The sequence below is a fragment of the Aplidium turbinatum genome, chromosome 9 (genome assembly GCF_918807975.1).
Source record: "Aplidium turbinatum chromosome 9, kaAplTurb1.1, whole genome shotgun sequence".
Lineage (NCBI taxonomy): Eukaryota > Metazoa > Chordata > Ascidiacea > Aplousobranchia > Polyclinidae > Aplidium > Aplidium turbinatum.
Window position 1 is genome coordinate 14,415,382 of NC_137480.1, and position 14,186 is coordinate 14,429,567.

A 14,186-nucleotide genomic window follows, 5' to 3' on the forward strand; every position below is an offset into this window, starting at 1 on the left:
TTGATCAACTTCGGACGCCGAACCAACCTAGTACGGTACCTCAAAATACCCATTGTCAGGCATTGTCAAGCATTTTCGGGCATTGTCAAGGATGCCAGTTTCAAATGGACTAGTTTTTCAGATTACGGTTAGGATTATAATTGGGGGTCAAGGTTAAGATTATGGTCTGACAACCCTTTATAATGTCAGCCAATCCCTGAAAATACCAACAATGCCTGACAATTTTTAAGGGTTGCCAGATCTACAAGGTTTGCCTGCAAAACCTGGGCTACTTTTGCTTCTCAGTTGCGGAAATTTTTTAACAGTTACGGAGTGTTGTATCGTTGAATCATTTCATTACCTATTAATTCCAATTTGCTTCAATAAAATCGATACTACCTTAGTTGAAAACATCTGGCAACACTGACAATTCTGGCAGAGTGTATTAGAGGTACCCAACCTAGTACGACCTTGCCGAGTCTTCGTTCACAATTTTTAAAGGCCATCGATCGGTGCTGTCGTTTTTCTTTATTAATTATTTATTTTGTTCAACTAATAATCAAAACAAATCACTACCAATCAAAGTTTCATTGATGTGATTGGTCTGATTTGTTGGTGTTGCTATTTATCACATAACCATTGGTCAATTAATGTAAAAATGTCATAACTGAACAAAATGAACCCTTCCGCACAACACTGAACTTAAAATGTGTTTCAATGTGCGATTTTGGAAAATTTCAGATGATTTTGCTATCGCCGAAAAACTTTCATACATTGGTAAGAATACACTTTTAATCAGTACGTAGTTTATGACGTAGTCTGGTCGTGTTTATGATTTGTAAATCTATACATAGCCTCACAGCAGGTACTAAAGAGTTGATTTGCAATTCTTGTACTTACAGCGGTCTCAAATTGAGGAAGATAGTTCGTCACAGCTACTGGTACTTGTCGGCGACACTGCAAGTCAAATGAACAGCAAAACTTGAAACAATGGGTTGAAATGGGAATTTACGCCGTACACTATCAAGTCTATCATTCAAAATTGTAATGTTTTGATTGTTTAAAACTAAAACGATATGAGGTGGAAAAAATTGTAGTATTGATGTTGACTTAACACAATGTTATACAAAGTTCTCAAAATTAATCACAGTGCAGAAACAAACTCGCATATTCAAAGAGTAAAGCTAAAAACAGCGATACATTAGATCAACGGCGCCCAAAGTGCGGTCCGCGAAACACTATGTGCGGCCCCCGTCTAGGCTCTAGAATACACAATCTTGAGGCTTAGGCCCAATTTCAAGGAAAACATGAGTAAAAATTTTAATGTGGCCGCCAAGACTCGCGAAAACGAAATGCGGCATGTGGCTAAAAAAACTTTGGGCACCCCTGCATTAGATGAAACCCAAATAGTTTTCACTTTACACCAGGTGAACGTTATTTTGATTCAAAGTCTCAGTCTTCGAAATTAGCATATTTTTACTTCGGCAAAAACGTTGCCGAGGCCAAACGGCAAAATTTGTAATTGCCTCGACAATTGCTGTAAACGTTTAATACGAAAAAATTGTACCAAAACCTGTAAAACGAGAAGCGAAAAATATACTAGAGTAGCCTATCACGACCGCATTGTTGGATTTGTTGTGATGTAATAATACCAAAAGTAGCGATAAAGCGAGCAACGCGATAAGCACGCTGTTACGGTAATTCACGTTAACAACTCAGGGGGGGGGGAGTAAATTAATTTTGGGTTGACTCAACGTTCGAGTCAGTATAAATCGATTTAATTTTCCCGACGGGTTATATTGCGTAACAACAATGCCCAATAAGAAATTTACGTTTGTTTTACATTAATTCGACATCTAGCGACGTTGAATTATCATAAAATAACGTTAATTGCTCAACCAGGTACCGGTAACAAATTAATAGCTCCCTGCGAGAAGATTGCCTTGATTTACGTATAGCTACCATAATTTCGGCACAATTGGGACACTGCGAGCAACACATAGTCTGTTTGATAAAGAACTAGTCAGAATCGGTATCATCAGATGCTGTATCAGCTGGACGAGATAACGGAAAGCGAGGCGCAATAAGGAGTAGATGCTTACAATAATTTGAAGTCTACTGGCGTTAAATCAATGCATATCTTTATCAATGATATTTCTAAAAAAGGTTCATTTCTCCCAGCTGGGCACGTGTCTGAGCACCGGCGAAGTAGGAAGTAACCCAAATAAAACATCCAGCAATAGTAAGATTGAATCAACATCCTAGTCTGGTGTAGTATAACAAAATTCGTTTTTTTTTGTAATCTTGTGGTCCTTACAAGCGCTCGTGTGCTTCCGCATTTTTATTGCCGACGCTAATGCGTCATTCATGCATCTGCGTTGGCAATCACCTCGGCAATTGCCGATTGCCAACGCTACTTTCGAAGACTGAAGTCTGTTGTGAAAACTTGAGCATAACTTCCGCTTGTTTTGTTTAAATATCCGGTGAAATTTTGTCATTACATGCTAACCACTTTCTGTGCTTTAACAAATCGAACGATTTGAATATCAGGCACAAGAACAGAAAACAAAAATAGCTTTTTTGGTAAGCCTAAAACACATCCGGCACCGCCCAGCTTCGTGGTGTGCTGTACTTCAACCAGGGCCGACTCTTCATTTCATAGCTTTTTTCACAAAACCAGGTTTTGGCCGAAATAGTCGTCAAAAGAATGAACTAATACGTAGTTTTTATTGACCCACAATCACCAAAAAACCACTGATCTATGATATCATAAGCATAGTACAGTTGATGGGAACAAGAAAACAACATAAGCAGGACACAACGCACTCACAAGCCACCACAAAACATATGCTGCCTGCTGGTGTGATTTAAAGGCTTTGTAGCTGGAAATAGAAAAAGGCACGATCACTCAAATAAAGTTGTCAGAGAGGTGCATTTGCAAACCACCCAAGGAAATATTTTAAAGTTTATAAAGTAAACCTTCGAACGGACGTTTGCAGATTCCAGACAGTAATATCCGTCATTTTTACATTGATTCAATGTCTGCAGAATTTCAATCAACGCAAAATTGATAGATTTTGCTATCTGGGGTTGAGATTATCTTCAACAATGCATGTTAATAACTATTTACAAGATAACGATCAAATTAAAATATTGCTTTCTGCTTCAGTAAGCATTCTGCAGTTAGGCTTTCTGCTTCAGTAAGCAATGCACCTGCAATTTCCAGATTAACAACAAGTTTGGCGTAATTTTCTGGGCGCGTAATACAAAAAGTGTGTAAATTGAATACAAAAGATTGGATGGTTCCTCCAGGCCAGTTCAGCGAACAGACACCTTCCAAGCAATATCAATCCTTTTTGCATTCGATTAACGATAGTATGCGTTGAATCAATGTAAAAAAAAACTTTGCTAGCTGGGGGATGACATGGAACGTCACATGACAATGCGTATCACCACGTCAGCATCCTTTTTGAATTTGTGAAACAATGAAAACATTCAATAGCAGTAGCTTCGTAAGGCACTTTCACACTTAAAGCTCGCTATCTTTTATCCAGTTTTTAAATATATTTCCGCATAGATTAACTGTGTTGCAGTCACCGGGTAGTGAAAAAACATTGAAAGCTACAAAACATAAACCGCATTGTACGCAAGATCGGCAATGAAGAGGAACTGTGTGTTTTTGAATTGCACAGATCAGCCGCATGAAAGTACAGTCAACATTTTGTCAAATCGCTGACTCGTCTGCTGACACTGTCCATTAGGCCAGTGAGCCAACCAACCAAGAGATCGTGAAAAAGTTACAAGTTCAATAGAAATCGAAAAAAAAATATTGAAAGACTACTGTGAAAAGTTTCATAGTGACAAACGGTCTACAAGTTTTGTTAACTAAATTGATCACAAAACCCGACAGGAGCTTGATGGTTTACTCACCAATCCGGATAAGATTCCAAGTTGATCGCATTGCTCTTCCAACAGATCGGCAAGGTGATCCTGAAAACCAAGTTTGTCATACATTGCAACGTTAATAACGTGTAAATTTATAGAGCACATCTATTCTTAAACATGAAATGTAGTTCGCAATCTACGCAGGAAAGATGTATGTTTGTTTTGTTTTTAGGTACAGTAGTCCACGCTTATTAACCCACGTTTAACAAGTCCACCCGCTTGTTAAGCCTAATTTGGTCCAGTCCGGAATTATTCCCACTCATTCCTGTAATAGAAAATGTCTAGGCCTACCCGCTTATTTAACCCAAAGTTAAGTCCCGAGGTGGGCTTAATACGTGGGGACTACTGTGTTAATAGTAGTGATGCACCAGAGGCAAAATGTTGGCCGGACGCAGGATGTTCCGGCTAGTGATGTCAACTCCGGCCGGAGCTTCCAGCCTTTGTAAATATCCACCTTTTAGATCAATGTTTTAACCAATCGGTAGTTGGCAGTAGCGTTGACAGAGAGGTCCAGAGGGTACTTTAGAACGCGGGATGATTTTAGGGGCTCGTAACCATTTCAAGAGGCCCGGGAACTTGAAGAAACCGCCTCACATTCATTGGATTTGGTGTTTTTTAGAAGGACCGAAATTAGGGGCCTGAGTGTCTTATTCATAATAGCCCAAATAATCCTCTCAACGGCCTTGATTGTTGATATACATTATACCACTCTTATACAGTAGTGAAGTGATATCCAGGCACTCTTAAAAAAGGTGCTTTATGGCAATGTTTATGGTCTTTTAAAAGGGTTCATTGAGAAGTAAACATTTGTGTAGATTTGCAATGTGGCTTTCTTTTCTATCCACCTCATGTAGTGAAGATTTTTGATTGACTTTCAATCTTAAACATATATACATTACAATTAAGACCAATGTTACAGCCAACATGTGTAATGGAGTATTCTTGCATCACTGCAATAGTACGGTACAATACCACAACGATACATAAAGATAGACTTATTTAAGGTCATAAAAGTGACCACAACCATGAACACAGTTTGTACACACATTCTCCGGCTCTGGGCCGGAGCCACTATCACCTCTGGTCTGGCCGGGGGCCGAAGTTAAAAAAAAGTGGCTGGAACTTGGCAGGAGCCGGAGGTTGTTCCATCACTAATTAATAGTTGTGCATTTTTCGAAAACTGTTGGTGATGGACCGTTGGTAGGCCTCGAAATTCGTTTTTGTTGACCGCGGACAAACGTGTCCGGTCTGAGCAGCTATCTCGGGGGACAAATTAAGTCTCAGGGCAGACACACCAGTTTTAGCCTCGATCGTCATGCTTAATCACTTTATCTTAATAATTCTTCGCCATTTGAGAACTATAGCTATATACATACGGTTTAGAAGACTTTTTAAAATTTTAGAGAAGTCAATCTCAAAGGCTTTCATCCGACCAACGACGTGCGCTTGATGAGTTAAAGCGCCCCGTAGTTGCTTAATACGCCGCATAACTGATTAACTTCCACCGAACGAGGTCGTGTGGCTTCTTGCGTCACAATGTACCAGTCGGAAAACCTCTAGTCTACACTTACACTGACGCTACTATTTTCTGCTGTGCAAATTTTCACTAGGCTTTTTTCATTAGGTTTATTTTGCGTGTCATGTGAGCGAAAGTGAATTTTCCCTGGGCCTTTTCTTTCTTACTGTAATACCAAAACTTAATAAATTTTGCTGCATCTTGCTGTGATGGCCTACTCGTAAAATCTAATTTTGTAACCAACCTTGCCTTATCAATATTACTCGGAGATCAAAGCAAGACATTGTGACGTAAGACTTGAACTAAGTTGCGCGTGATTAGTGTAGACGTACCGGTACTCCCATCGATTCTTAGCAAAGAATTCACCTTTGTTACGCTGATTTAATGTCATCAATCGTTGAAGCAACGTAAAAATCGAAAGTTTTCTTGCTTGAATGGAAGCTAAGGGATACAGTATTCACATTTTCTAGATGGGCGGGAAATTGTATTCTCGCAACAATTGTTCGTGCTATGCAATGACGATTTGTATCGTCAGTTCCTGTGTTTCTCGGCGGACAAATATGACCGATTTAAATGGTACTTCCCACGAACATCACATGCTATGACGGCGGACATGGTCCGTCGTGTCCGCCGTGAATTTCGAGGTCTGTGTTGGTGTTGAATTTTTGTATAGTAATAACACGTCAAATTGATCGTTTGTGAAATATTGCATATGATATACAATTATACATACAGCACATCTATTCTTAAAAATGCAGATCACAATCTATAAAGGAAAGATGTACTTATATCATATGTAATATCATACAAACCTGTAGGTCAATTGGACGTGCTATCATAATAGGAAAATATGACGCCATTAGTTCCTGAAAAATGTACAACTGACTTAAAAAAAAGACAAACAGCGTGATAGAGTATGAGGATTGAGGACCCTGATGTATCGGGATGAAGACCAGGCTTCCTACAAGCAAAATTGATGATGATTATGATGATGATGTAATAGAGCATGAGATGGCGACCGCCTCAACTTAGTGCAACAAGAAAGCAATGATTTAGAAAAAAAAACTGTTCCAAATGTTTTTCTTTAAATTTAGCGGCCCTTAACAAATAATATTAGTTTTCTTACGACGAAGCTTTTGTTGTATCTGGCAAGCCCTTGCAGGTCGGTCAGAAGTGTTGTGCAAACTCGGCAGTGGTCTCCACTGGCTATCATGGATTTCTAAAAATCAAAAAGAAAATAAGTTACACTCACCACCGAGACAACTGAACTCTACTCAGAGTCCCACGAATTGGAAAGCTTAATGGATTGCGTTATATTACCGGTGCGAAAATACAAGCAATATGCAACAGTTCATACCTGTTGAATGAGCGATAGGATTTGGTTTTCTTTTAATAGTGCAGCAGCGGAACAAAAATCAATGGCTTTACATATTTCATCGGGTGTCTGAAAATTGAAAAATAAAATTTACTAAATTCGGTTTTGTATTTCAAACGTTTAGTGAGTTATTGGTATCGATTGCAGCTACGCGCATTAACACCAAGGCCGATATGTTTTCACAACAAAGGAAGTGATTTCAAAACACATGCAACAAATAAAGAGAAGTGAGATGAATATATATCAATGCTCAAGTATTGCACTAAAAGTCTGATGTGCAAAGAAAACACTGTACCGTCTTCAGACGTGAAAGCAACGTTAGGTTTTGCTACCAAAGTTGGCAACAGCGGCATTGCATCCTGTTCGAAAGTTAAGTCAATAAACGAAATGCAGAGTTTCAAATGCTAAAGGTTAGTTTCAGCTAAAATGTTCCTTACACCAGGTAAATCACGGTATATCGAAGAGTTAAAATAAGCAGCAGCCCACGCAGATTTCAACGTTTAGCCAGCACGGGCTATAAAAAATTTAGCCAGCACGGGCTATAAAAAAGGTAGGTTTAGTTGAACACACAATACTAAAAGCAGCCTTCTTCTTCTTTCGTGTGAGACAGGGCAGGTAATGGAGAGCCAGGTGAGTGTAGCTTCGTCCAGTTCTGCTATGCCATGCATTCCATCTGGCGCCTTGTAAATGGGACATTCAAGAACGACATGATCAGCAGTTTGTTCTTCCGCGCCGCACTCGCAAACCATTGAGGGAGGCAGACCTCACTTGTACATATTGGAATGGAAGCGGCTTACTCATGTTCGAATTCTATTGAGCTTAACCCAGGGCGGCCGGGGCGCGAAATTTTTTTTCCCACGAGATTTCTGTCTCATTGATTTTAGTCACTTTAAAAGTAAGATTTTCCGAAAGTGTTTGAGAGATTGGTTGATTCAGATTGCGAAATAACTATTTGCCAATAAAATTCTGCAATGATAATAAAATATAAGCTTTCCCTAACCCTACTTTTTTGAAAAGCTCTTGTGCACCGCAAAAATTAATTTAAAGAAAAAAAAAGATTGACTTCGACGGGCGTCGAACCCTCGTTCTCACGATTACTAGGCGGAGGATGATACCACTGAACCAACCGTGCCAACGAGAGAATGTTGCATTCACACGGTTTTAATACAAACTTTTACCAAAATATGTAAATGAGACAGAAATCTCGTGGGAAAAAATATTTCGCGGCCGGGGCAGGTCCATACCAGGGAGGCGCACCACCCGATGAGGTATAAAACTATGAAGATTGGAATCAGTGGCACACCATGCTGTGATCCTAGTGTCTTCCATAATGTGTTGCACTAGTGCTGTGATCGCTGAATAATTCAAGGGCAGCTGGCACAAAGGGGTGTCTTGAGTTTAATCGCCGGGAGGATTGCTGAGGTGGAACGCTGAGTTTTGCATAGAGCAAGTGGTTAGGATCTTCTGCCCGGCGAGCCAGGTGTATAATGGCTCCTTTCGGTGAAGCTCAGTAGGTAGGATGCCTACAAGGATTGATAGATACTTTGTTGGAGTAGGGAGCAGGCATCCATTCACAGTACGCAATGCGTCGTTGAATGGCCGGTCGATGAGGCGGGTGTGGGCACTGCGGTACCAGGCAGAGGCGCAGCATTCAGCAGTGAAGTGGACCAAAGCCAGGGTTACACTGCGCAAGGTGTCAGCACCTGCACCCCCAGGTTGTGCCTGCCAAACGTCTCAGCAAGGCGACGCGACCATCAACATTATCTTGCTGTTTAAAATAAATAGTTGGTTGGGGGAGGGGGGTCGCAAGATATTTAAAATCAACATAAGAGGTCGTCATCCAAAAAAGGTTGGGAACCACTGGCGTAGTGACTGTAGGTGGTGACGGTATGTGAGTGACCTGTCGATCATGGGCAATTTCGGTTGAAGACAGAAGAATCCAACGGATACAATTTGAAGAAGAAGCAGCAACAATATTAATTCATATGCATCCGCTTTTAACATTTCGCCATTACAAGCAGTAAATGTTTTCGTTAAAAACACGTCACGTGGTATTTCCAGTGCGTTGAAACACGATTCCGTGACTTGCGATCGGGGAAAAGAAAATTGATCGATAACTTGTTAGTTCTAGAATTCGTTGTAAAAAGTCAAAACTTACGTTTTGCATAATTCTGTTCAGAGCGATCTTCATCGCCATGGCAACATACCTTGAACACTGAAAAAAAGATAATTTGAAGCAATGCTTGGTCACTAAGAGATGGTGATGCAATTTGAGCTGTCCGCAGAAGTAAACACAAATTATTATATACAACGCGTATACAAATGCTTATAAATGAACACGTATAAATTTGGACAAGGTGCACGCCAGTCCTATGACCATATTAGGCAAGCGTGCTTCGACTGTTTCAGCATCAAACTGTTGCTTGATGGGTTGATAAGCCACACGAACAAAAGTGACCTCCGTGAATGCCCAAAAGCAACTCAAGGCGTTACGAAAGTGATCTCAGTCCGTTTGCAGCCGCATTGCACGGAAATTGATTTTCTGCACTATCACGTGACCACAAAAAAAGAGATACTGTCAGCTAGCGGTTATGCAACCTGGATCAAAAACGTCTCATAATTTTAAAAGAACAACTGCAGTAAAAGTTATACAACATTGTTACCTGCTTTCTCAAAAATTGAGGTTTTTGAAGACAATAAAATTCAGAGACCTCTTTCACAAATTCTTTCTGGAAATAATTACAAACAAAATATGAGAGAATGAATCGGTAGCTGCAGCAAGAAATGGAGAAAAGCAAATTGGCTGAGCAAGCATGACTTATATTTGCATCACATTTATGAACATAAGATTAAGATGCGTGTTGGTGTCACAAGTTACTTGCCCATAAGAATGTTGCAAAAAACACTTCATACTTTTAACGTTTGCAAAATAGATTTAATAAACAAAAATACAGAGATTCTTCTACAACAATTGTATTTCAAATATAACTGATTTGACGAATATTTATAGGGGTCTTAAAGTAATAAAAATAATTCATTTTACACCAATTGGGTGCAAAACAGCGTCAATAAAAAAGTATGTTGCGGCACTGCACAGGAAATCGTGCCAAGTTATCTGAGGGAGTCTTTAAGTAAAGTACGGTATACTGTACACAAAAATACTTATGTGACCATTCAAGCTACATTCCTTGCAATTTCAAGCCACAAATGCATGACCAACTGTTATATAACATAAGAAAATTAACGGTCAAATAAACATGGCAAAGAGCAAACAGGTACCATGTACTAGTACGGCCGGTGGGTAAGACTAAAATTTGCAAGAACAGTATGTGCAAATTTTAAGCTTTGGGAAGTGTTAGTTTGATGAAACATAAACTAACAATACAATTAACGCCCTTCTTGATTTGTATGTCAGCAGATATTGTGACATCGGTGACTACGATTGACCACATTCACTTTTTGCGCTTAGAAATCACATGTGTTCAAAACAATGCTAAAAAGGTTGAACAATGGTATATACCTCTTTTAATAATGTAAATGTGCAGCTGAAAAGTACAAACAAGGAGCTGATTCTGTATTGAAAATGAAGAAAGCTGACAATGACAAAATTTGGCTGGGGCGCAAGGAACTATCCTGGACAACAAATCCGTCATTTTTACGTTGAATCATCGTAAAAATGACGGATTTGGATGTCTGGGTAGCTTCTAGCTCAGCGTTTCTCAACTTGGGGGTAAGGGGGTCGCAAAGGTCCTGTCATGGGGGTCGCAAAGAATTCCGGAAAAATAAAAAATCTTTGCAGCAATCACTTTGTATACAGTAATGTCGTAGCAAGGGACTAATTGGTTGCACTGTTACAAAAGAGAACGCGTAACACGGTGTAAGCCAATTTATCATCGTTTGTTCAATGAGAACGAATGAACTAAGTCAGCCTGTTTAACAATCTCAAAACGTTAGCGGTCGAAAAACCTTGGTCGGCGAAGTGAAGAAAATTGTGGTAAAAGTGAAGAACAAAATTGTTAAAAAACATTTGTCTAAATCAGATTTTAATTATTGTGCAGTTGCGTTTAGTGAATCAGTAAACGTATTTCAGTGTTTATAAATATTTCAGTTCTATAGCCTACTTACCATGGAGAAAAAACGAAAATATTTTGAAGAGTATTTAATGTTTGGCATTACTTTCATAGTCAGCAATGGCATTGAGAAGTCACAGTGTGTTCTGAAGTCACAGTGTGTTCTGTGCAATGTAGTTCTCAGTGCTGAATTTATGAAGCGATCACAGTTAAAACGGCATTTAGAAACACACAAAGCATTCCAATCACATCAGCAAGGATTTAGAATTTTTTCAACGCCAAACATTAAAAGTTGCGACATTCAGCAGTTCTTTGAAATTAAATGTTATTGCAATGTATTTTTGTGCTAATTTTTATGGCCTATCTGTAGAAAAGAGAGCAGGAAGGGGGTTGCAGGCTGTATTAAACACCTAAAAGGGGTCGTGAACCACAAAAGGTTGAGAAACACTGTTCAAGCTGGTCGTTGTGCTATGTGCTCAGCAATGTTCGTTTAGAAATCTCACGTGTTCAAAAAAGCCATAAACGTTTAAAATGGCAGGATACGCCTTTTAAGAATATAAATGGCAAGCTGGAAACTGCAAACAAATCAGTGAATTCCGTATTCAAGAATGCTGACAGCAAAACAACCGTGGTTCCTTCACATTCATATATGACTAGGTCATAATCAAGCTATAGTCTTTGTGCGATTTGCTTACCACAATTTTGTTGTTCTTCATAATCAGCGTTTTCCAGTCTTCAAAGAAGTTCTTGCAATCAGAGCACATGTCGTTTTTTTCCGTCTGGACACGAAACAAAAAATGAAAACACAGGCAGTTGGGTAACGTTTAAGTATAGCAACCAGTAGCGCATAATCGAGAAGTAACAAGAATGAAACGTTAAAACACGAAAAATACCACAAAGATAAATAATACATATCAACTCAAGACAGCAAATCAGTCGTTTTTTGCTGTCTAGGAATGATAACATGATTAGAATCTTATGATTGTAAAACATTAACATAGAATACCGGTAGACGGTGCAAAATGATTGCAGATCACTCAATGGCTGAAAATGTCAAGAATAAGATGTAGTTTCACACCATATAACCCAAACCGTTACCTTGCGACTCTTGAAGTGGCACATGTTGATTCGACGACACATCTTCACCATATCCTGCAAATACGAAACAAATATCTAACAATTCCTAAGAGTGGTAACTTGTTTAAAGAAGTGTATCAAAGAAGGACCTGCAATAGGCTACATCCCACATTAGTTATGGTCGCTCCAGAAGAGTAAATAGAGAAATTACAAGCAAGGACAAAACTTCAAATAAGTCGTCCTTTAATGGTAGGACAGATGAGTATTCGAAAAATAAAGATCATTGATAAGCAGTTTGATCATCAGAAGTGGGCATTGAAACATCCGTTGCAAACAGTTTTTTACTGCATCTAATCTTATTAGAGGAAACTAATTAAGGTTTTGTGTAGGCGGTGAACTGAACACAACCCACAAACAAACATAGTCATACTTAACTCAGCGAGTATTAACAAGCTAAGATATTTAAACACAAAAGAAATCAACGCTAGATCGGAAAACAACAAACGCCTGCTTGTGCCCGCCCCAGCAGAAACAGGATTGTGCAAGCTGGCATGGCGAAACAGGCGGTGGCTCTTTCTGGTTGAGAATAAAAGAATTGACAATAACGAGAAATATTAAGTTTGTTAATTATTTCACGATAGCCTATCAAGCCGCTTAATAGAATATATCATGAATTTAAGTTACTTCCTGATACTGCTCAGACTTACCAGACAATTGTATGGTAAAGAAGTTAACAGCCGCCAACAAACGGTAATAAAAACCTGTTTGCAGTTTGCATGAACAAACATTTCAATAATACCCAAAAACATTAGAACTTATGTATATCTTGCGTGAAGGGAATTAATCCAGTCGTCCAATTTACTTAAATACAAGACTATATAACAAAATCGTCTCAAAACTTGGTACGTATTCAACGTGCAATGCAACCACATGCAACGAGTGATTTTCTGTAAGTGTGTCATGTTAGTTCAGTTGAGTCACACTTTGTAAAATAAAGTCTTGCTGAGTGGTGCCACTTTCCAGTTGGACGTTGAATAAATGTAAAAATGACGAATTTTGCTACATTTGTTAACCGAACTAGAGCAATCTTGCTTCGGCAAAGCAAATGTGCCAAACATCACAAGACCCGGTATCAAAGTCCTAATTTGTGGCAGAAATGGAGTCTTGCAAAACAGTTTTGCATAAGTCGCCGATTTTGAAAGCAACCAAAGTTTGCCTGGTTCCACTGACAAGCTTCTACACATTCATCTTCAACAGCAAACCAACCGTTTATTCATATCAATCAATGTAAAAATCGGTTGATTTGCTGTCTGGCACGCAACGTTTAAGGATTTATGGTAGTCCGCAAGAAAATTGAGATGACGACATAACTGAAGAAAGTAGAGTTTGCGTTATCACTGCAACAAGATCCACCAATAGCTCAATGATATCTATCCTTACAATATATGAATATATCGCACATTACATTTCACTTTAGTAAGCTAATAACAAAACTTATCCCCTCAATCATACGGTAATTTCATATTTTGCGTGACAAACTGCAACACCATCATCCCTCCACATATGGGGTCTGCTACTATTCGGTGAGTCCGATTCGGTGAGTTCCTAACCTCTAACCCTAAAACGGCAATGATAATTAGGTTACGGTATCCAATAATTTATAAAAAAAAAAAAATGAAAAAATCACCGAATAGGGATCGGACTCACCGAAACGGGCCATTCCGCCACATATGGCAGGCATACATTATATGCCTTGTTAAAATGTCTATCACTACAAACTCTTTAACTCCATCTAACCAAATAACAAATTGATATAGGCTAGCTTCCTAACTAATTCTTTTGACAAACCTTGCTTTATGCGATCATAAAGTTTCGCATTTCAGTAAACGCTACAAAAGCTACTTAAAAATCAACCCAAAGAGCAAAATCCGTGACGGATTTTACTGTGTGAGAAGTAGTGAACTACTGGTGATCTAATCTAAGCTTTGAAGATGCTTCAAGATTCATGAGACAAGCTTGGTCAAAATAAGAATTGAAAGCAACAAAAAAACTGTTTGCAACAAGAATCGTAACTATATCAAACAGCTTTTTGTATACTTCAACGCTATAAGCTAAAGTAGTCTGACTTACATCATTGCCACTCACGCCATGAACCAAAGAAGCGATGGCTTCCTCCATGTGATCTTGACACTGAATCAAAAACCATATTTAAGTGAAACACGCA

The 14,186-nt window shown here is 39.0% G+C and overlaps 1 protein-coding gene across 2 annotated transcripts in view; it reads right to left on the reverse strand.

The window, feature by feature from the left end:
* LOC145777187 (uncharacterized) overlaps positions 1-14,186 on the reverse strand; it is a 36,251-nt gene that overhangs the window by 16,202 nt on the left and 5,863 nt on the right. For both annotated transcript variants that reach the window (XM_082588508.1, XM_082588507.1), the window contains exons 8-16: positions 14,093-14,152; positions 11,984-12,037; positions 11,581-11,664; positions 9,479-9,544; positions 8,974-9,030; positions 6,798-6,884; positions 6,567-6,659; positions 3,910-3,969; positions 880-936 (exon numbers count right to left, since the gene is read on the reverse strand). In XM_082588508.1, coding sequence (XP_082444634.1) covers positions 880-936; positions 3,910-3,969; positions 6,567-6,659; positions 6,798-6,884; positions 8,974-9,030; positions 9,479-9,544; positions 11,581-11,664; positions 11,984-12,037; positions 14,093-14,152 — 618 coding nt within the window. The remainder of the gene's footprint in view (positions 1-879; positions 937-3,909; positions 3,970-6,566; positions 6,660-6,797; positions 6,885-8,973; positions 9,031-9,478; positions 9,545-11,580; positions 11,665-11,983; positions 12,038-14,092; positions 14,153-14,186) is intronic.